Source organism: Mytilus galloprovincialis, chromosome 14, assembly GCF_965363235.1.
Source record: "Mytilus galloprovincialis chromosome 14, xbMytGall1.hap1.1, whole genome shotgun sequence".
NCBI lineage: Eukaryota > Metazoa > Mollusca > Bivalvia > Mytilida > Mytilidae > Mytilus > Mytilus galloprovincialis.
The window spans coordinates 57,785,325-57,810,303 of NC_134851.1; the positions used below are offsets into that span (position 1 = coordinate 57,785,325).

The 24,979-nt window shown below is 32.3% G+C and overlaps 1 protein-coding gene and 1 long non-coding RNA gene across 2 annotated transcripts; one reads left to right on the forward strand and one right to left on the reverse strand.

Annotated features, from left to right (window-relative positions):
- Positions 1 to 7,268: 7,268 nt before the first annotated feature.
- Positions 7,269 to 17,192, reverse strand: LOC143058564 (uncharacterized). Its single transcript, XM_076232055.1, has 6 exons — positions 17,114 to 17,192; positions 12,919 to 13,088; positions 11,393 to 11,544; positions 10,655 to 10,780; positions 9,068 to 9,161; positions 7,269 to 7,378 (listed from the first exon to the last, which is right to left on the reverse strand). Exons 1-6 carry the CDS (start codon positions 17,131 to 17,133, stop codon positions 7,305 to 7,307), a joined length of 636 nt encoding a protein of 211 aa, XP_076088170.1. The 5' UTR covers positions 17,134 to 17,192; the 3' UTR covers positions 7,269 to 7,304.
- A 2,152-nt stretch (positions 17,193 to 19,344) lies between these two features.
- On the forward strand, positions 19,345 to 23,863 carry LOC143058654 (uncharacterized). The gene is made up of 3 exons (XR_012973172.1): positions 19,345 to 20,167; positions 21,958 to 22,067; positions 22,562 to 23,863. It is a non-coding gene; the product is annotated as an uncharacterized LOC143058654 (long non-coding RNA).
- The last annotated feature ends 1,116 nt before the right edge of the window (positions 23,864 to 24,979 follow it).

Consider the following 24,979-nt stretch of genomic DNA (forward strand, 5'->3'; position numbering starts at 1 on the left):
ATTATTAACACAAATAATGGGCTCTTGTGCAAATTAAAGAACGGAAAGTCCGTATAAACTGACAAAATGAGGGAGAGATCCGTTTGCGCCAAAAATGCGTCCTTTTGCTCCACATTTTTTTTCTCCAATGCTACGTTTGCGCCACATGTTTTAAAATTACATAATATCATTTGCGCCAAAAATAAAACATCAGATTGCGCCAATCAGAAGAAAACTGACTTTCCTACGCCTTTATTCGGATTAGAACCGGCAGTTTACATGGCAAATGTTTCCTTTTCTGGAAAATATCTTCTTCTTACTGCTGATACATTGGTACTTCCCTATTTAATGTATGTAGTAGCTTGTAACTTCACTTCATTGTCCAAAAACACAAACATTGAAGGATGATATATGCATAAAACAGTTCATATTAATTCCTAGTAATAATAAAGCAAAAATGAATTAAAAAAATGCAGGGTGAACTTTAACAACCAACGAAATGAATGGAAAATAATTTTTATATTCCTGACTTGTCGCTATAATTTTAACTCATTTATCAAAAATGAACCAACAACGCCATGGCTAATGTAGCCAACAAAATACAAATGCCAGTATACCATACACAACATGGAAAATAAGGCTAAGCCACATGAACCCTAAACAAAAACCGTGTATGATTTAAGGTGTTTTTGAATGCCTGTACCAAGTCAGAAATATGACATTGTTGTTATCCATTTGATGTGTTTGAGTTTTTAATTTTGCCCTTGTGGCTAGGTACTTTCCGTTTTAAAATTTCCTTGGTGTTCAGTATTTTTGTTATTTTACTTTTTGGAGGTTAATCTGATTCAGCATTTTCTACACAAAAGAAAGCAAATAGCATTTTATGGGTTTTCTTAGAGTCTAAACAATTTGTGTTTTAGAAGTTTGCTACTGAACACGTCTTTCAATATAAATGTAGCCAAATAAACGCACATATACTCAAGACGGTAACAATATATATATATATATATATATATAACAGATTAACTCTATAGTGAAAAAAAAGAGGCATGCAACTTCTACAAAAAGTATACTATTAAAAATGAGAAATTAAGATATGTCACAGACATCCATTTCATACAAAATGCATAAAAAGCATATCTATACTATTAAACGAGAAGACCTCATTTTGTGTGTCGCTTCTCTTCCTTCCACAATAAATTAATCATCATGCCTCTATGTTCTTTCGATAACATACATAGTCGCATTTGTCATCCATTCTTATGATTATTCAGATTGAGGTATTTAGGGAGAAAAACGACAAAATAGGTGTCCGGATATTGTTTCCGTTATCAGACTGACTTTTAGTCAAAGATAAGACTTCCGGTTTTAAACATGCACAAGAACAACCAATCGTATGATAGATTACAAAAATTGATAAGCCAATCAGAGCGTTCTCCATATCATGGTTTTTAGATCGCAAGAACCACAACAACTATTATACCTCCTTAGAGACAATTATGTTTTCGCGTTGATCGACCGGAAAACTACGATTATACTACTATGCTATACAGAGAGTCTCTGTATTCTGTCTATTTTTTCTGAAATATTTACTATCTAAGGGGTCATACCAGTTGGATATATACATGTATATTGAAATAAGTAAAACATGTGGAAACAAGAATGTGTCCATAGTATACGGATGCCAAATCGGCACTATCATTTACTATGTTTAGTGGACCGTGAAATGGGGTAAAATCTCTAATTTGGCATTAAAATTAGAAAGATCATATCACAGGGAACATATTTACTAAGTTTCGAGTTGGTATCTAAGGGGTCATACCAGTTGCATATACATGTATATTGAAATAAGTAAAACATGTGGAAACAAGAATGTGTCCATAGTATACGGATACCGAATCGGCACTATCATTTACTATGTTTAGTGGACCGTGAAATTGGGTAAAATCTCTAATTTAACATTAAAATTAGAAAGATCATATCATAGGGAACATATTTACTAAGTTTCGAGTTGGTTGGACTTCAACTTCATCAAAAACTACCTCGACAAAAACTTTAACCTGAAGCGGGACAGACGGACGGACGGACGGACGAACGAACGGACGAACAAACTAGAAAACATAATTCCCATATATGGAGCATACAAATTTATTTTTGAAAGAGAAAGTAGTGATTTGGCCAAAATGAAAGTAGGGTAGAGATTAGAGGGAGGCAGGACTTATTCGGGACGTCGGGATCGGGTGTTTTTAAGTTCGGGATTTCGGGATTGATCTTTACGGGATGCGGGAATATTTTTATTTTTTTTAATTTCGGGATGTCGAATTTCGTTAAAATACGTACCTCGGGATCATGTTTTTAAGCCCGGGATTTCGGGATTACTATGGATACATTCTTGTTTCCACATGTTTTACTTATTTCAATATACATGTATATGCAACTGGTATGACCCCTTAGACCACCCCTCATATGAGCCTTAGTCATTTATACGAGATTCAAATCTTACCATTGGCATGTTAATAGGGCTCTCAAAAGGAAAAGCACTAGGATTGTCCTAGAAGCACATTCTATTAGAATAATAATGGTCTATAAGCAGTTTCATTTATTTCATGTTTGAAGCGGTGCAAATTTTTAATTCAATTTGACTTTTACCAAAAAATGCATTGTAGCAAATGGGAAGAGTATTGTGGTATAAGGCCAAAAACACGAAAAATAATTGAATTTAACAGAAAGGAAACACATAACGGACTTTGGAAGAAAGGGGGAGGGCTTTTAAAACCTTATATGAAATTCTCCAGTCATAATTTATCTTTTACAAAAATTCATCCTACAACAGTTTACAAGCTGTATATGCCCGCGATTTCGCGGGTGTGTTCTAGTACTAAATTAAAATTGTCAGCAAAATGCAAGGAAATACACTAAAACATCAATTGTTTGATGTTTGCAGATCAGCTGTTAAAAAAAGAGGGGCGAAAGATACCAGAGGTATATTTAAACTCATAGAAAAAAAAAAAAAAAGACAAACAGATAAATAATGGTTCACAAGACACAACATAGAAAACTAAAGACTAAGCAACACGAACCCCACCAAAAACTGGGGGTTGATCTAATGTGCTCCGGAAAGGTAAGCAGTTCCTGCTGAACATGAGGCATTCGTCGTACATATATGGAGTAGGTACTACTGCGGTTTATCACGTAAATAGTTTATATAAAGAAGAAGGTAAGTACGGCTGTTTTATAAACTAGTAACAGCCAACGCATGGCCGCTGAATTGCATACATCATGTACATAACGTTAATAAAATATGCTTACATAAACATAATAAATGAGAAAAAATATGAGAAGATGTGGGTTGGATCGAACAACAAAGACCACGATGACGCAGGAATTAGCAAATATGGCATTAAGAACCATACTGCTTCAACAATGAGCAAATTATATACTGAACAAATTTAGCAAGCTACAATAAATTATAGTCACTGTACAATTGATGTATATTTTTTTTCAGAAATCCGTTTATTTTTTTTTTGTAGAGCTATGCAGACCGTTTCCATCTATTGGTTTTGAAATTTTGGTCTTTTGTCGGTCTTTCATCACCTAAATTCTGATTTATTGGATGTTAGGATCCTCTTTTATTGGCCTGTGAGGTCCTCTTTTATTGGCATTTGGTATTCTCTTTTACCATATGACTACACATTTTCCGTATTTCCATTGGCTAAATATAGATTCTACCACTGCATCTAGTGTAATACGATATTTATCCACTCGAGACAGTTAAATTTTCAAATTTAAAACACGAGGATCGCCGAGCGTTTTAAATATTTAAAATTTAACTGTCGAGAGTGGATAAATATCGTATTACACGAGATTTGGTGGAGGAATCTGTTTCTCTAATGTTTTTCAAACAATACGCAGGCAAACTTATTCCTTCTTTGCGACTGATCTGCAAAATGATGACTGTGTTCTTTCTATGTGACGTCATCAGGCATGGTCGCCTTTTTTCATGCCGTCATAATATGAAATTCAGAGGACAACAAGAAAATTCGACGTCATAATCGGATTTTAACCAATGAAGAACTGAGATCAAACGAACCACAACGTTGATTAAATTTTTTTTGGCTGGTGCAGAAAGAGATAAATTGACGAAGAATTAGAGAAAATCATAGGAATTCCTCTTTGATAAAACGTTTATTCCACTGTATAAACATATTGATAGTTTAATCAACATTTTTTTTTCATGAAATTATTGTTAAAATCAGATAATGCTTGCTGATACTTGCTGAACGGTCCAATATGCTTGTCTTTTTTTTTTACGTCATATTCATACAGTTGAAATCACAAATTGTCTAATCTATCAATAACGCACATTTAGAAAAAGGGTGAGATGGTGTGTTTATTACACAGCGATTAAAATCGCCATTGAAAATTATGAACTGTTTCATTACAGATTTGCTTCGCAACACATTTTGTTATCTAGCTTCAATATTTTTATCCGTATGTATTTTGTAAGTGAAAACGAAAACGGGTAGGACGGTCACGAAAACTGAAACCAAAAGTCTGATATCTAAATACCGTTTTTTTCCAGCATTTGAAAGAACCCTTTATTTTTAATTTATGTGTGAATGAAGTACAGTTTAATTTTATCCTTATAATTTTCTGTTCAAAGGGAAATACCTAAACTTAATAAATTATAAGAAAATACTTTTCTAAGACTACATGTAGATATGATGCAATATATATACATGTATATATCTATTATAAAATTGTAATCAATAAAATTAAATATGATTCAACCACGTACACATAGTTAGAATCACCATATCCCAAGAATTTAATTTCTAATAAAATTTAATAAAAAAATAAAACTCTAAAAATATGTTTACTATTAGACTGTGACATTATAAGCTTAGTTTTTAAAGGAGTTCACTTCATATTTTTTCATTTATAAAAAGCATCGTGTAATATATTTGTGTGATGTTTTGTAATCACAAATAACCCTACCTATATTTCGAAAGCTTTACTACTGTTAAACTGTCGGAGAGTACTGGTGTGTTTCTGACGAATGGATGGACTGCCGGTGTTGGAAGCGCAAGAAAAAAAAACCAACAGCTGTCTGATTTATTAAAAAAACAACACCGAAATCATATTACATTGTATGACAGATAAAACAATGAACGACAATCACTGAGTAACAGGCTACTACTAATAACTTAGTACAGGTGTCATACCACCAATTAAAAGTACCTATCTGTTCAACCAAATTTTACAATTTTCACAGCTTTCTAAATATTTTACCTTAAGTTTAACTTCATAGAAACCAGGTATATCCAGAATCGTACATGTATCAGCTTTCTACATGCCGATTTTCAACAGATGTTTGAAATCATATAAAAAAGAAAAGGTCTTCCGAATAGAGGTACCACTAAAAATAACCACTCAGTCTGGTTTTCTGGAAATCTTAAATTAGTATACTATGGAGTGCATTAAATGAATCCTCAATTTTGAATGCAAACTCACAAACTAGTAAATTTTAGCTCAAAATGGTCTTAATATATTTCCCTTTCACCGAAAGTTTCATTTCTGCCAATTTGTTGGTTAGTTTAAGTAAACAATGACATCAAATGCACTATTTTTTGTCCGAGTAGGCCTACTTTCATACGTTCTAAATTTGAGGGAGTAATTGGTGGTATGACACCAACAACACATACATAATCTACCAAGTTAAAGTGTCTCAAAGTTAACCATGCTTTTTATCAAGATCACCGACTTATCGATTTGATCAAGCTGCATGTTAATAAAGAAAAAAAAGCAATATCCAAATACTTGTAATGTTTAAATATTTATTGTTTTACAATTCTAATAAAAACTCACATTTCATGTCTTTAACAGAACATAATCTCCGACAATATATAGTCTTCATGCTATGTTCTGTTTTAAGAATATTAAAAAAACATATACACGTAATGTACATGTACTACATAACACTATACAAAAGGCAAAAACAAATCATGAATTACATAATAAATAAACACGTTTATAAACATTCATACCAGTAAACATATTCAAACTTACAAAACTACGCATAAAGGGGAATGACTCCGGGTATGAGATGTAGGGAATAAAAAAGTCAAGTGAGGTACAAATTCAATCGGCAATCCTCGGGTGATTCCGCTTCTCTCCTTCTATCGTTAGCTGAGGTACGGAATCGGCCGAGTTGTGACGAATGATATATCCTGCAATCGGCAATCCTCGGGTGATTCCGCTTCTCTCCTTCTATCGTTGGATGAGGTACGGAATCGGCCGAGTTGTGACGAATGATATATCCTGCAATCGGCAATCCTCGGGTGATTCCGCTTCTCTCCTTCTATCGTTAGATGAGGTACGGAATCGGCCGAGTTGTGACGATTGGTACAAATTATGATTATGTTCTTTACTAAAGGACTTTTATATCTTTGACATCACCATAGACGAACGGACATAACTGGCAAATAGGTACTTCATGTACATTAAAATAAAAGTTAAAAAAAAACACACACAAAAAAAACCAAAAAAAAAAAACCACACAAACGAAACAATATGTAAAAATGTACGTTTTTAAATTCCTTCGTTTAACACACAGAAAATAATCTACAATATTGGTATTTTATCAGAAAAGTAATTAACCTTACATGTATATATATCATGTACAGTTGAAGAAAAAGTTAAAATCAAAGACAAGAAAAGAATATAGAAAAATAACCATTAATAATTATCTTGATTTGGTTTAGTCCTAAAAATAAAGATTCTTATACAGAAAAAAAGCATTTAGAAAAGGACAATATTGCAATTTAGAAAAAAAGTAGTATTCAGAGTAATGCCGCTTGTTTAGCAGAATAACGCATATTAAGGAAAAAAGATTCTGAATCGCTTAAGACAATTCATCAACTAAAATATCTAATAATTGGAAAGTCGGCTAAGAGTTAATTCATTCTTCAAATGTGGTAGATTAGTAGATAAAAAAACAACTACACCGTGTTGAAAAATAACACTGATAATTCACTAGTTCCCAAAACTTGCAAATACGAGTTTGTGTTGTCCGCAATCTCCCGACTGACTGTTTAAAGCATTTAATTAGATGAGCAATCATAGGTTATTAAAAAATACTCAACCCAGGCTAGAGGTACAAACAAGTTATATTGAATTCTAATCAGAAAAAAAACTCCATTTCCAGTTGTTTCCAAAACAAATTGTAACAATATCATGGCCTTGGCAAGTTTGTTTTCGAGAAGTAGTCTCCTTTTTTTTCATATTTCTTTTATTAATGACATCATCCACGCAGAGACATAAAATTATGTTAAATTGATATTGTTGTCGTTGTCATACGAAGCTGGCACTTCTCCATCTGCATTAACTATCTTTCTCACTAAAAGAAGTAAACAATGAACTGAATGAAAATGTATATAATCAGTAATATCGGCGTCACGCATAGCGTAAAGCTCATACGTACGCTGGGTGATGAAAAAAAAATCATTTACGCTGACAATACGCTAGTTATTATCGATGCATTCAACCTGTCAATCATATCTGTATCGTGTGCACAACGAGCTTGAAGCGTGTATTGAACTTACGAGAAGCGTACATGTACCTAAGCATTTATCAGGCTTTCAAGTAACGTATATTGGCGTATTTCTTGCGTTTGTCTAACGTAGGTGGAATGCACGCTACGAGGGAAAATAGTCTCTTATACGTAACCCGCATACGTTTTAGTTATAGTTTAACGATCTTGAAGCGTGCCATAACGTGTCTCAAACTTATCTGTAGCGTTTTCAACGCGCTTGTAGCGTATGTATTACGTGCGTGTAGCGTAGAGGTATAAAATTGAGAATGGAAATGGGGAATGTGTCAAAGAGACAACAACCCGACCAAATAAAAAACAACAGCAGAAGGTCACCAACAGGTCTTCAATGTAGCGAGAAATTCCCGCACCCGGAGGCGTCCTTCAGCTGGCCCCTAAACAAATATATACTAGTTCAGTGATAATGAACGCCATACTAATTTCCAAATTGTACACAAGAAACTAAAATTAAAATAATACAAGACTAACAAAGGCCAGAGGCTCCTGACTTGGGACAGGCGCAAAAATGCGGCGGGGTTAAACATGTTTGTGAGATCTCAACCCTCCCCCTATACCTCTAACCAAATTAGAAAAGTAAACGCATAACAATACGTACATTAAAATTCAGTTCAAGAGAAGTCCGAGTCTGATGTCAGAAGATGTAACCAAAGAAAATAAACAAAATGACAATAATACATAAATAACAACAGACTACTAGCAGTTAACTGACATGCCAGCTCCAGACTTCAATTAATCTGACTGAAAGATTATGATTTCATCATATGTACATCAGGCACAATCCTTCCCGTTCGGGGTTTAGTATCATACCATCATAACATATATGAGAAGAACATAACCCGTGTCATGCCAACAATATATACACTTGACAAACGCTTGAGCTGGATGAATTTTTTTATGCTGCATACAAATTTTCTGGAGTTTCAGCGTTCACCAAGCGTATATCTTTGCATTTCGACGTACTTCAAACTTTTGCAACGTGTGTTGAACGATTGCTTAGCGTTCAGCTGGCTTGCAACTGTATGGACCTAATCAATTTTCTCTGTACGTCTGATGCACGCCAGTCTATATGCCAATGTGTGATGCCAGCATTAATTCTATACACAATATACTATTGAGACAATTAGAAAAATATATATTGTAATAATTAAATTTTGGAGGAACAAGTCTGATTGGCTAGAAAGATGTTCGCATATTATCTCATAGACATAAATTAATCATATGATCAGATGAACGTTTTTTTTTAAATGGAACTTGGACAAAGATGGACAGCTCAATCATACTCAAGATCCTGGTTTGAATAGTTTAGTGTATGAGGTGATATTTACCTAATTGTTCGAATAAGATATTCGTATATTATCTCATAGACATAAATTTATCATGTGATGAACGTTTTTTAAAAAAGAAACTTGGACAAAGATAGACAACTCCATCATACTCAAGATCCTGGTGTATGAGTTGATACATTTTTGTAATTACCTAATTGATTGAATAAGCCATCAATGTTTTCTGCAGTCTTTGCTGACGTCTCAACAAACAAGTAACCATTCTTCTCAGCAAAGGACTTACCCTCCTATAACAAATAATAAACGACTCATTTAGATTAAAATTGAGAAGGGAAATGGGGAATGTGTCTAAGAGACAACAACTCGAACAGAGAGCAGACAACATGTGCCGAAGCCCACTAATGGGTCTTCAATGCAGCGACAAACTCCCGCACCCGGAGGCATGCTTCAACTGGCCCCTAAACTAAAAATTTATAGTTCAGTGATAATGAATTTAATACTTAACTCCGAAATGTACGGTAGAAGCTAAAATTAAAAAAATATACATGCAACAATAACAAAGGCCAGAGGCTCCTGACTTGGGACAGGCGCAAAAATGCAACGGGGTTAATTATGTTTTTTTTGAGATCTCAACCCTCCCCCTATACCTCTAGCCAATGTAGAAAAAAAACAAACACACAACAATACGCACAGTAAAACTCATTGCCCAACAAGTCCGAGTCCGATGTCAGATTGATTGCTCCATTTTTATTTGTATAACGACCCGTTTCAAATATGCATGCATCTCTATAATATGTAATAATTACATGAGATGTATGTTTCATTATAATACTTTATTCTGATTTGCTAATTGCACATCACGTGTTATTACTTCAGCAATTGCATCACTCAATAAAACTTATCATCCATGATAACACGTGGTCCCACAATAAAGTGCACAGGTGAATTAAACAAAAAATAATATAAAATTCGTGTTTTCATGATCATAGCTAAAATATGTAATAATAAGTAATGAATGCTTCTTTTTGTAACTTCATAGGATTGTAAAAGCGTTGACCGTGCGTACTTTTTTGAATGAAGCGCTTCCGCGCTTCATACAAAATGTACTTCGGTCAACGCTTTTACACCCAAATGAATTTACAAAAAGAAGCATTCACTTCTTAAAATGAATTTATCAACATTTTTATTGTGGGATTCGTGTTGCTCAATCTTTAGTGTTTTTTGGATTTGTCCGTCATTTCGTTTTATGTTGCCATGACATAGTCAGTTTTAAATGTCGCCTTGGTATTTCCAAGGGTTTGTATAGTAAGATCTTACTATACAAGTCTGTATAGTAAGATCTTACTATACAAGTCCTTGGTATTTCGCGCCTTTTTTAAAACAAAAATAACCATGCATACAATACATCAATAAGTAGCTATATATAGGTCTCAAAATTGTAGTTATTTCTGGATAAAAAGGCAATACTAAGTGGTAGAACGCTGGTCTTGAAACAAGCAACATACTCGCTCTTTTATTTAAAAAAATGAATCATGAATGAGTTTAAATTCTTTTACTTTCAATAAGCGATTTATCTCTAAACAAAAGTTATCACATTTATTTCCCTTATAGCATCAGATGTACTAACAAATATGTGTGCAACTATAATGAGTTGGCTGTAAGTAAATAGCTAGTAACTGTGTTGTTTAGAGAATTTTGTTCAATTCTTTAAATAGATAGCTTACAATGTAGTTATATCGTACAATGCACAGACTTATTGCGAAATTAAAAACGTCTATACCTCTTTAGAAACTGATCTTCTTGAGTCTGCAAGATCAAGCTTATTACCAACGAGGCAAATCTGAACTGGATTGTTGGAATTCTGTAAAAGTTGTTTTATCCAACTTTGGGCCCCAAAGAAAGATTCCTGTAATAAAAAAAGACCAATTAAAAGAAAGTGTCGGATAAATGGTAATAAATCAGCTTCCAAACCAACAGACAAAGACATGATTATTATGAAAGGCCACGCTTTAGTATCCAACTAACAGAGTCATTTTAAATCAATCTTGGTATTTTACATCGGTGCCACATGTGGAGCAAGATCTGCTTACCCTTCCGGAGCACCTGATATCACCCCTAGTGTTTGATGGGGTTCGTGTTGTTTATTCTTTAGTTTTCTATGTTGTGTCATGTGTACTATTGTTTGTCTGTTTGTCTTTTTCATTTTTAGCCATGGCGTTGTCAGTTTATTTTAGATTTCTGAGTTTGACTTTCCCTTTGGTATCTTTCGTCCCTCTTCTATAACGTTATAGTAGTCTCAGTTTAATTGACAATTTGCGTTATCAATATCTCCATAATTGGTAAACAAGCATCACGTATAGTTACAATTATAAACAGCTCGACAACTAAACAGAATTAATTTATATTTTATACATCCTTGTACTTTATCACACATGTCTTACTTTCTTTATGAAATGTTCTTGCAACAATCGTCAATTTCCGAAAGATCAATGTTACACATGTATGTAAAAATTCATACCTTATCTGTGATGTCATACACTACTATTGCTCCTGCTGCGCCTCGGTAGAACATTGCTGCTACACACCGGAATCTGTCCTGGCCTGCTGTATCCCATATATCTAGCTTGATATCCTTACCATTAACCGATAGTGTTTTGTAGAAATAGGCCGCTTTAATGAAAAACACGAAAAACAATGATTTGGAGTCCGATAAAAGACACAGTCTTAGATGCATGATATGTTTTTCATTAGTTGCTATTGGCTTTGAACTAGCTGTCAGAAACTGTTACTACTCTCAGATATGTACTTAGTGTATTTTTGTTGTTCGAATGTAAAAGTACTCGGCCACATATACATTTACTCTGTGTTTTTGTTAGATGTACTTCTATTTGTAACCTTCTGATGAATTAAGCCTTTTTCAACTGATTTTTATAGTTTGTTTTTATGTTGGACTGTTACACACTGTTTTAGGATAGAGGACACATCTAAACCCGCCACATTCTGTATGTGTGTGCCTGTCCAAAGTCAAGAGCCTGCATTTTTGTTTTTCGTTAATTTTTTGTTTATAAAGTCAGGCAGTTAGTTTTCTCGTCTGCTTGTCATGTTTTGGAATTTTTAATTTGTCAGATTTTCGGAATCCTCTGGTGTTATCCATTTGAATGCCTTAACAAATTTTCCCCATGAAACCCCATTTTTCCTTTTATAAATCTTTTATATGTATAATTATAAGCCACTTGTAAAAGTCTTATAAAATTTTATTTATTCTTTAATAGTATTTGAGAACCTTAACTAGTCAATGATAACGCTATGAAAAATCAAGAGAGAACATTTTCCCGCCAAACTTCAAATGGCTAATATCTCGAAAACAAGCAAATTGAACCCAATATTTTAATGCTTTTTTGATTCCTTAATTCATTCCCTATCAATATATACTAGCTGTATGAAATTTTTTTTTTATTTTGAAACTGAGCAGCGAACATCCTTAATTTGTTTTACTAAAATCTGTGAACCGTCCGAATCTACATTCATATTCGACATGAATTGAACAGTGAATTGAATAATCTATTTCTACACGCAATCATTCAATGACATGTAATATTGTTTTACATAGTTAGTTCAGGTGTTGTACCGTCACACCACTACCCAGACAAGAGGAGGCTATTCAATCTTAAACTAAGTGCAAAAGGTCAATAATACAGTAACAAAATGGTGAATTTTCAATGGTATCATTAAGCACCTTGTAACAAATATATTAATACACTGTTTATGATTTTGCTTACATATATATACAAATATAAAAAAGAAGATGTGGTATGATTGCCAATGAGACAACTATCCACAAAAGACCAAGTTTGGATAATGTAAATGAACTCATAGATACATGTACCAGCATAACAATTTGTATTTACGCCAGACGCGCGTTTCGTCTTCAAAAGACTCATCAGTGACGCTCGATTCTATAAAAAGTTAAGAGGCCTAAAAATTTTGCCAAATGCAGCATAGGTAAAAAAAAATATGCATCTAAAAAAATACAATTTTACGTACCTCCAATGGTCATATCAATGTATTCATTGTATTGTCCTTTTACATACTGTAATGTGATACTAGATTTACCAACGCCTCCTTGTCCTACCAGAACTATTTTCAGCTGATTTGACGTCACGGCATGTTTGCTTCTCGTGAGTGAATCGGTTGTATTGTAACATGGCTTGTCACTGGACAAAAATAAAGACGTATACTAATTGCAAGGGCTTTGTTCTATTTTATTTTATAAATATTATTTCTTTATTACTGTATCTAGATTTTAAATATTTCTTTATTTCTGTATGGATTGTTCGGTAAAGCTGCTCATGCAAATGTGATCCTATGGCATGATATCTCATACATTTAATCTTTATAAGATATATCACGCGTATACTCTATAAGATATATCATGCATGACAGTATACTCTATAAGATATCTCATACATGTAAACTTTATAAGATATTTCATACATGTATACTTTATAAGAAATCTAATGCATGTTATACGTTATATTAAAAACATCTCATATTATACTTTTCTTAATTGTATATAAGATATCTTATAAACTATCAAAATATCCTATTAACTATATAATATATCTTATAAATTATATAAGATATCTTATAAACTCTTGAAGATATCTAATAAATTTTCGTATTTTATCTTTGTTAGTTCCGGAGAAAAAATACAGTTAATTTAGTTAAGTGTGAAATTTTATTTCTGCTTTGGATACCCATTATTGTTTTTTTCGTCGGGTTACTGTCTCTTTTACACATTCCCTGTTGCCATTCGTACATTCCATACAGTAATTCTACTTCGAATCTGTACATTGTTTTTGAGGAAAAGATTAAATCAAATAAAGTTGTAATACTAATATTGATGGTTACAATGCTACAATGTCACTGTGTCTAAACCACACCGGCAAAATTTGCTCGGACTCGATGGTATCTAACATCCGGCACAATGACGGAACACCAATAGACAAAAGAAAGGTAGGTTTCTCCTTATTGTTTTATTTTTTTTATGATATCGAAGAATATATATACATATACAACTATTTTCTATTGTGAGATGCAATATTTTCTACAACCTTTCTATATTAACGGAGAAATAAGTCAAAATGCATGTCAAAATGACGAATTGAGTGAACCTTGCCTCGAAATTGTTTAATTTCTCGTTAAATTGTTCACATTGTACGGAAAGAAAGGTACGGGAAGAGAGATATTGACACGGAGATTGCAAATTTAGTTATTATGAGCATCTCAATAATTGTATTTCTGTGTATGGAACGAAAGAAAAGGGTCATGTCAAATTCAAATAAACCGGTTTCGTCAATGTTGTTACTACACAATCACCCGGTTTCGTCTATATATATATCACCCGGTTTTTTTTTGTTTTTTTTTGAACAAACAATTTATGAAAAGAAACTTTGGCACGGATCTGAACATTGTCCTTCGAGAATTTAAATATATATTTATTGTAAAGTAAACTTGGCGTGTTAAAATCTACTTTAAACGGGCACTTTTGGACATGGTTAATTATGATAATACACATTTTCCTAATGAAAGGCGTATCCCTTATTTCACTTAACTTCAAACTAATTTTAAATGGAATATAAATACTGAATAGCAAACACTGGTATCTAATTATTTTGTAACATTATTATATTTTCTTTGTTTACAATAGTAGTATGTAAAGATGAAAAATAAAAGGATGTGTTTTGATTGTGCCATAATTTTAATTTACTATACTATATTATATACACTTAGTTTACAATATTTACTATCAATTATTAATACATTTATGCATTCAATCATTGACGAACAGTCCCAAACCGACTATAGTCTATACTGTTCTGCACAAATTAATCATGCATGCAGTCCTGCCAGATTTTCTGGTACTATATATACTATGTTACTTGCGCACTAAAGCGAGTTTTCACACTTAAGCATCCATAACATAGCAGTGAGATTTGTAACTTTCTCCCCGTTTCTGGTAGGCACATTTATTTTCATAGGCATGTTTTTCACCTTATTTTTACAGTTCAAATTCATTTTTTGTACAGTTCAAATTCAATTGAAACTTCAAGATAACTTTCGAAAACAATATCTGACAGTTTTGTATTTTCAATGTGGATAAAAGTTGGTTTGCAAAACATGACCGTCATTTATATCTAGGTCTTATTAAGAAGTGACGGTAACCACTTATCCCATAAACATTGACAATGAGACAACTTTCTTTTAGACACAAAAATTATGTTGAATTAATCAAGTTTAGGTCCGCGTATGACTTAAACAATGAGAAAACAAACTGCATGAAAGCAAGCTATAACAGGGCCCTAAATTATAAATGTAAAACAATTCAAACAAGAAAACTACCTGCCTATTTTATGTTCAAAACGCATATGGTATAAAGCAACCAAAGACAACCATGGAATTACAAGCGTGTGATTCGGGAATGGACTGAGTCAAAGTGTTGTCGCTGACACAAACAGTACAACAAAAGTACAAATGATAAAAAATGATGAAAAAACCTTAACTCGTCCGAGGACAGATCCTGTATAGTAAATGCGCGATGTGTGCCAAAATTTGTATCATAGTTAAAATTATCCCTTAAATATAATAAATATACATGTATTCGCAGTTTACTATGAAGTCCACTATCACTGAACTAGTATAAATATTTATTAAGGGGCCAGCTAAAGGACGCCACCGGATGCGGGAGTTTCTCGTTTCATTGAAGACCCATTGTGGCCTTCGGCTGTTTTCTGCTCCATGGTCGGGTTGTTGTCGCTCAGAATTTGTATGAACTTTTCATGTTGATAGACATTTTTAAATAATACGTCCACTTTGAAATAAACTGAATCCGTCTGTCCGTATATATTGTCAAAATATATTGACCAACGTCAGTGTACGATCATCATAACACAACGGCGACAGTACAGACTCGTTTTTTTTTAGTAATGTTAACAAAATAATTATTATTGAATTTTGTCAATGACCTGAGACTATTATACTATTATACTAGTTTGTACATAGCAGTATAGTTACAATAAGGGATAAAAAAAAATATTTTAATGCATGGTAGTTGTAATCCTACATTCATTTTCTATGTCGATTATGCATGCATATACAGTTGTCTTATTATCAACGTTTATCCTTAAGAAGATTTATTTTTAACGATTGTAGAAAAGATTACATACATAGAATGATTAGATTACTTATAAAGGTGTCCATCCTTTTGTGCGAGAAAATCACATATCAATTGTGTGTTTCGATTTTTAAGACCGTAAACTTTAATTTCAAGTTTTAACATGTTCAACATGTTTTCCCATAACTCATATAGAAAACGCATATTTAGAGAGCTTTAATCTCAATATGCTGTTAAAAAATTTCGTAATGCAAAGTAAATTAAAATATTTGTGTTCTATAAGAGTAGGAATTCAAGTTTTTGCTTATTATTTATTTGAATCTGAGACTCATATAAATAATAAGCCCTTGTCCGGTGAACGAATTTGTTTTCCAACGACCCACAAAACTCCTTTTGAACGCTGAAGTTAAATAATCAATTATAATGTAATGCGATTATGATTTTTTTTATTTGACCAAACCGGGTTATGCATTTTGAAATCTATGACGAAACCGGGTTGTATACATTGACGAAACCGGCCAGTTCCATTTTGACATGACCCATTTCTTTCGTTCCATACACAGAGATACAATTATGGAGATGCTCATTATAACTAAATTTGCAATCTCCGTGTCAATATCTCTCTTCCCGTACCTTTCTTTCCGTACAATGTGAACAATTTAACGAGAAATTAAACAATTTCGAGGCAAGGTTCACTCAATTCGTCATTTTGACATGCATTTTGACTTATTTCTCCGTTAATATAGAAAGGTTGTAGAAAATATTGCATCTCACAATAGAAAATAGTTGTATATGTATATATATTCTTTGATATCATAAAAAGAATAAAAAAATAAGGAGAAACCTACCTTTCTTTTGTCTATTGGTGTTCCGTCATTGTGCCGGATGTTAGATACCATCGAGTCCGAGCAAATTTTGCCGGTGTGGTTTAGACACAGTGAATGTACATGTTCTAAATGTTAACTTTATAATTATAATAACATGAATAAGTAGAACAAGAATTAAAGACGAATAAATCAATAATTGAAAAAATAGCAGCAAAAATAATTAAAAGTTATAACAAACCTGCTACCACAGCATGCCATTATATTAATGAATTAATATTCGTCAAAGTTTCATGAAATATTTTACCTTTTAAAAATCGATTGAACATGTGTTCTTTAAATAGATATTTACGAATAATCACCCGGTAGTGAATGTACTATTTTTAAATTTTACGCGCATACTTAATGGTTAAATGTTATTGATTGGATAATGCACTTGTTTAACTATTAAAAGGATATTTGACTATTTATTTACTATCACAAAAGAAGACACCCGTACCATGTCGTTTAATAGTTTAATAACTGACAAACAGATAATAATATGGTGTACAACATGTAACCTATTACAGCTGATTAAATAATTATACAATTGTAACCTATCTAACCTTATTAATATTATAAACAAACAACAAAATATGAACCCGATTACTTTGTTGTTTATAATTTAATGCCCCATTTATGGGCATTATGTTTTCTGGTCTGTCCGTTCGCCCGTCCGTTCGTCCGTCCGTTCGTCCCGCTTCAGGTTAAAGTTTTTTATAGTCGAGGTAGTTTTTTGATGAAGTTGAAGTCTAATCAACTTGAAACTTAGTACAAAGGTTCTCTATGATATGATCTTTCTAATTGTAATGCCAAATTAAAGATTTCCCCCATTTTCCGGGTCCACTGTACATAGAAATGATAGTGCGGACGAGGCTTCTGTGTACTTGGGACACGTTCTTGTTTTACAAATGTTTTTGCCACGAGCATCACTGAATAAAAGAGACATATGTCCCATTTCCATTTTCAATTTTATTAAGTGTCAAAAAAAAATCTAGATTAATATCAAACAAACAGATAAATATATATGGATATTTGTAAAATGTGTACCACTAACCTATTGTCGCTTTTATTGATACAATTCTCTATCATGTAGCGAACGCACAACCCTATGTACTGTGGGTTTTTTTCTATGATATCTAGTTCAGACAAACTTTATTTTCGGAGGATTGAAACGAGGGAGAAAATTACGTGTAATCCTAACCTATTGTCGCTAATCAAATATTGATACAATAATCTATTTTGTACTGAACGCACAACACTATAATGTGTTTGGTTTTTTCTATGATATCTAGTTTAGTAACTTTATTTTCGGAAGATTGAAACGAGGGAGAAAATTACGTGTACTCCTAACCTACTGTCGATTATCAAATATTGATACAACATATACAGTCAAACCTCGAGATCCAACCTTATTATTATTGATTGATTGTTGGTGGCTTAACGTCCAGTGGCAAATATTCCATTCATGTTCGGGACGAATTATTGTAATTAACAAACAACGAAACCAGAACTCCTTTACTTTTTGTAAATATTGTGTTCTCCTCTTTGTATCTAAACTCATCATAGATACCAAGACTAAATTTAGTATACACGCCAGACGCGCGTTTCGTCTACAAAAGACTCATCAGTGACGCTCGAATTAAAAGAAGTTAAAAATGCCAAATAAAGTACGAAGTTGAAGAGCATTGATAACCAAAATTCCTAAAAGTGTTGCCAAATACAGCTAAGTTAATCTATGCCTGTGGTAGAAAAGCCTTAGTATTTCAAAAAATTCAAAAATTTGTAAACAGTAAATTTATAAATATAACCATATCAATGACAATTCATGTCAGCACAAACAGTGTTGACTACTGGGCTTGTGATACCCTCGGGGAAATAAATCTCAACCAGACATCGACCCAGGGGTTTTAAATAAACTCATACGATTATTTTGCTGTAAATCATTTTGATTTTTTTTGGTGTTTTAACGCCACTTTTACGCACCGCATTTAGGCTATTTCGTGGCGGCCAGTTTTTATTGGTGGAGGAAACTGGAGTGCTCGGAGAAAACCACCGACCTTCGCTTGGAAAACTGACAATCCTAGTCAATTAAGATTTGAGTCGAGTGCACCCGCACGAGCGGGGTTCGAACTCACAACCTTAGTGTTGACTGGATAGTGATTATAGTAGTAACTACTAAGACCACTCGGCCATCGAGGCCCCCTGTGCACTTTGACATTTACTGTCTCTTTTGTTATGTTCGAGAGAAAAAAAAGGGAAAATCTAATAATCATTACAAAGGCTAAAGAGCTTAATATACATTTTTAAAGCATTACATAAATATGTAGGTTTCAAAATGATTTAAGAGGCAATGCCAGAGAAAACCAGGCAGAACTTGGAAATTTTGTTCAACAACCTTTTTGAGATAAATGTGTTTTTGTAATGTATCCACCTTGTTTTGTTGGGAAATGACATTTTTTAAAGTCATATTGGGTTATTATGTATAAAAAAATGAATTTGATTTTTCAGTAAATTTGACTGCTTATATAGGGAAATATGGGTATTAATTTCTCAACAAAAACAGCCTACAATATAACAATTGATATATATTCTAAAAGGTGACCATGAATACAGCAGGAAATTATTATAACATCTCTGGTATCTGTTGATATGTAAATGTTCTAATGCAGTAAACTGTCGGGAAACAGCAGTTTGTTTTCGACTTTTTGGTGTTTAGACATACCAAAAGTGATGCTCTTCAATTTAAAAACCGATAAAGATTGTAATCAGCTGTTTGGTTAAATGAACTTCTGCTGCATATTTTTATACATAATTGACCATTTTGATACGATTTAACAAAAGTATATAACTTTGTGGTGTTGGGAAACTTATTTCCCTCATCAAGAGATTGTTGCATACATGTACGGGTGATCTATTCCTAGACACATTGGTTTAATAAAGGCAGTTACAAATTCTGTACGGGAATGAGGATTATTTATAAGACTGAAATTATTGTACTATTTGCTGGAAATGTGGAATATGAGGAATTTAAAGCCATCCGTGACTAATTTTGATGATTCAGCTGGAAATGATACAGTTTGCTCCCACCTTAAACAGTACATGATATATCATGGACAGGACACCGAAGACAAAGAAAGATATAAATGCCATAATTTTTGGCATCTTGAAAACTGGAAAGGCGGATCTCTTTGAAGCAGATGATAGTTATAATGTATAAAAGAATTCTTTGTGACAGTTATACCAGTTGGAACAGGTAATAGTTTAAATTATGGAAGTTTGAAATTACTTCTGGGATAAATTGATACAAAAAGGCCTCAATCAAAGCTGGGACTATTAAACTAGTATAAATAAGTCCCAGATCAAAGCATAATTTTTTCAGAAGATTAAATAAATTTTACTAAACATACTTTTCAAAATGTCTTTTTTAAATCGAATTAAAATAAAATTATTGTTTGAATTTTCTAGACACATTCATTTGTTTGATGCTGCTTTATTTTGAAAACTAGAAGTCATTTACCAATTACAATGTTTTCCCAACTGACAATCATGAGGCCTCTTTAATAATCTCAATAAATCCCCACTTTCCCCCATATTTTTAGTTACAATGTGAAATTATTATCTGCAAATTTATGATCTGTGCTGAATGCAATTTTGTACAATTTTATTCATCATGTTCAAACATTATTTGAACATGTTGAATAGGATAATAATATAAATAAAAAAAAAAACACTATCAGACTCAAAAGTTACAAAAGAAGAAGATTTTGTATGATCATGATGATTGCCAATGAGAAAATCACATGTACAACTACATGTATCCTCCATATACACAACAGACCATGTCATCTTATTCATTATGTTTATCATGTTTATCATTAATATGTACATGTACATCCTGTACATGTAAGCAACTACAAATGAATACATTTGTATATACATGTAGAATAGATACATGTATAAAAAGATGTGGTATGAGTGTCAATGATACAAATCTCCATCCAGGTCACAATTTATAAAAGACAATCCTACAGTTATCAGGATAGTCATATATGTTTATGTCAGATATACATGTAAAAAGTAAGCTTAATTTGTTAAAAAGCAGGAGCAAATTGTTGCTTTTTAAATTATGAGAGTCAAATTTTTTTTTTTTGTAATTTTGATTGCTACATATACAATGTACCTATATTTTACATGACCTTATGACATACGAAAGACTCATATATTTTAAAGTGGTTATTGCATATATTTATTTAAAAAAATAAAACTTGTATATCAAATCTTAGATAATTGTATTGTTAATCCACTATTTAGATGGGTTCTTTTGGGACGGCAATACCTTTGTTTCATAAATTTGTTGTTTATTGTCCTTCATCATGTTCATGTCCTTAGAAACAAAATCTAGACATGATATACACAATGGCGGATCCAGAAATTTTCATAAGTGGGGGCCCACTGACTGACCTATGAGGGGGCCTGCTCCAGTCATGCTTCAATGATTCCCTATATAAGCAACCAAATTTTTTCCCAAAAAGCCCCCTCCCCCCTAAATCCGCCTCTGATACATGATACAATGATTTCAAACTTTTAACATTTAGTACAAAACTGGAAAAAAAATTAGCTTATTTTGAGATCTTGTCATTAGTATTTACAGATACATCATTGTACATTTGTACATGTACAAAATGATGTACATGTATGATCATGTTGAGCATATAAGGTTAGTTTGACTCAAATATATCAAGTAAACTTGTAAAGTAAAAAGTTAATCACAATTTACCTTTCTGTTCTAAATTGTTCATTTAGATCATTTTGTACATTAACCTGTCCATTTAAAAATAGAATTAATCATACAAAAAAGTCTTGTAACTTTGAAAGGTTGAATAAGTTTTCTATGTTTTAATATGGTAAGAGGTTAAGAGATCATTATATATTTTCCACAGGTTCTTAGGATAATAAAATAACTAATTTGATATTAAATACAATTTTCCAAATTCAATTCAAAGAATAATTGATCACCTGATAAGCTGTTATTTCTTTAAACAGATAAAAGATACATCAGCTGACAGACTTACATGTAGAGGAGCCTTTAATTAGAGAAATGGATGAACTTGATTTTGAAGTTAACCTACTGCATTTATATGAAAAATTCAGAAGTGAGTACCAGTATCTCTTAAAGTACATTTTTTACATGTGTATCTTCATTTAGATAGAGTACCATATAAGATAAAGTATGTGGAATCTTAAATCCAGTATATTATATACTAGACATTATACATCAGTACATACATGTACATAATGCAAATCATAATATGAAGGCATAACAATTGAACTGTTAAACAATTATTAGATGACCCATGTCACCTTATTTTAAGACAAAATTAAAACACAGAGAACACACATACAAAAATTAATGAGACCATGTACTCCAGATATGCAAGAAGGGTTTTAATCTCCCACTACAAATGAAAATGAAGTCCTGAATGTGAAATCCTCTAAAAAATTATATTAAACTTCAAATATGTGTACTTGAATACATGTATATATAATATTCAAATTCATCTTATTTAATATAATTAACTTAAAACATTTTCAAGCAAAAAACTGATGTATAAATGTATAGCTTAACTGTTCCTTTATTTTTTTTCAGGTGACTGAGCTAAAAGAAAAACACACATGAAAATGTAACCAGTTTAGCACCATCAAAGTGACCAACATAACATTTGAATACCTCTTAAGTTTTTGATGTATATGTTTGACTTTTGGTAATATTTCGGCAGTTTCTTCAGTAAATGAGACACATCAATGTTGAAAATGACAATTTTGATAGAGGACAATTATAAGACTACCAACTTTATTGTTTATGGATCTTTATCTTTTAAAATACTACTGGCCGTGTGTGTCTAAAAGAATATTTCAATTTCTTCTGAAACTATTTAGATATTTATTATGTTTCATGTGTTTATAGGCAAATATTTATATATGTCATTTATGTTAAGCAAGGGTTAATATCATGTAACGTAACGGTACCCAAATTGCACCTATTTAGAAAAAATAGCAGCGGAAATCTTACAAGATTTCCTAGAGACTAAACAATTTGTATTTTTATGATTTGATACTACATGTGCTATGCACATCTTTCAACATAGGTAAAACTATTTAGATATGCACAAAACGTTCATAGTATTTATCAACAGATGAAGTGTTTACTGAAAAAGCAAAATGTACTGAAACGTCACCATGCGACGTCATCAAAACGTCATCTTTTTAAAATGAGCAAATATAATATGTTACAAGCATCTTTTTCTAAAATAATGAAGAGTAAGCATGGACTAATATCCAATTGTTCAAAATATTTGAAATAATTAAACAAAAGCTCTGTTATTAGACTTTTGACGATGCGAATTTAAGCACGGATGCAATTTGGGTACTCCTCATTTAAGAATCATTGATGGTTTGGAGGTCAGTTTAGACCAATTTTTCTATGATTCCATATGGATTCAAAATGTAATTGGTGAAACCATATAATAAATAATGATACATCTACAAAATAAACATATAATGAAAACTTTTGTTTGAAGTATAAATAAACGTTGGTTAAAAAACCGTCAAAATAGGTGCAATTTGGGTACTCTGACGTTATATGAATTAAAAAAAAGATGTGTATGTGTTGAACTTGATTAAAAAAATTCCAAATTATTACAGATTAACAGAAAATGGGATCAATGTATATTAAAACAAATCTGTTAAAAGGGAAAAAAAAGTCAAAAGTTGTATTTTTCAAAATAATTGTGTTAATATTTCTGTGCTATTTAGAAATATGTGCACCAAAAAATTTTTTTTTTTATATAAGTATCATTGTGGTATGCCCTTGTTTATTTTTTGTTTTGTGCAGTACATGCATTTGAATCTTGTTCAAAATCCATCGATTGAATAAACATGATAAACTAATTGTTATGTTAACACTGTAGCTAAGTATATGTCACATTTAATCAGGCCAAGTTATCCATCTTATAAAAAAAGGGGGATTTGATATGATTGCCAATTTCACAGCTACATGTACGGTACCTATCATAGTTATCCTTAAGTCATAATCCTTGTGACGTATGGGAAGAATTATCTGTTGTCTTATTCTGACTTTTATACAAACCAAGTGATGAAGTCTTCAAGATAAACAATGCTTCTATTTCCAAAGGTTGTGAAGAAACTGCTATGGAACACAATAAAATCAGAAGATGTAGTATAATTGTAATGAGACAACTCTCCATTAAGAGACCATACAATGTAAAAGTTTATAGTAATATGTACAGCCTTTAATAAAAAAATAACCACTCTGCATATCATATTTGATTTTGCAAAAACCAAGAGCATGCTTATTTTGTCACTATCAAGTATATATGTGCATATACTAATGTATTCATCTTGTGTCCGTCTTCGAACTAAAGCTGACCTTGGAAAAATGATTTTAAATCCTCCCCCCCCCCCCCAAAAAAAAATTAAATGGACAAGATCTATGGTCATGATGGTCATGCCAGTTGGGAGTTCAGAATATATTAGGTTAAAAATGAGGATCTAATCAGTTTTCATATGACTGCAAACAATTTTTGGGATCATATAATGGTATAATGTTGTCATCGTTGTCGTCTGAAGACACATTGGTTTCCGGACATTAACTTTAGTTTTAATGAATGGATTTCTATGAAATTTAGTAAGAAGGTTCAATACCCCCAAAAGGAAGGTTGGGATAAATTTGGGGATGATGGTCCATGGAACACTACACATTATCCTGAGGTGCTGCACACATGTGCCAAATATCAAAAGATTTTGTCACAGGGCAAACAAATCATGCTCCGAACACAAAAGTGTAAACAAAAATCATCTTTTTACTTTGAAGTCAAAGGTCAAAGTACAGCCAAAACTTGTATTGTAGGTATCTGTGGCATTGACTTATGATCTACATGCCAATTCAATGAAAATGTTCTTGCATTTTCCAACTAAGTACATTCATGGTGAAAATTTGTACAAAAAAGGACAAGAAATGTATAGTGTACATTTTATGGTTGCTATG

Excerpts from the sequence above, each read along its gene's own strand:
- LOC143058564 (XM_076232055.1), bottom strand. The coding sequence starts at position 17,133 with ATGGCATGCTGTGGTAGCAG. Across the intron at positions 10,781-11,392 it reads TGTATGACATCACAGATAAG|GAATCTTTCTTTGGGGCCCA; the intron begins GTATGAATTTTT and ends TTTTTATTACAG. Across the intron at positions 7,379-9,067 it reads TGGCTTATTCAATCAATTAG|TGAGAAAGATAGTTAATGCA; the intron begins GTAATTACAAAA and ends TACTTCTTTTAG.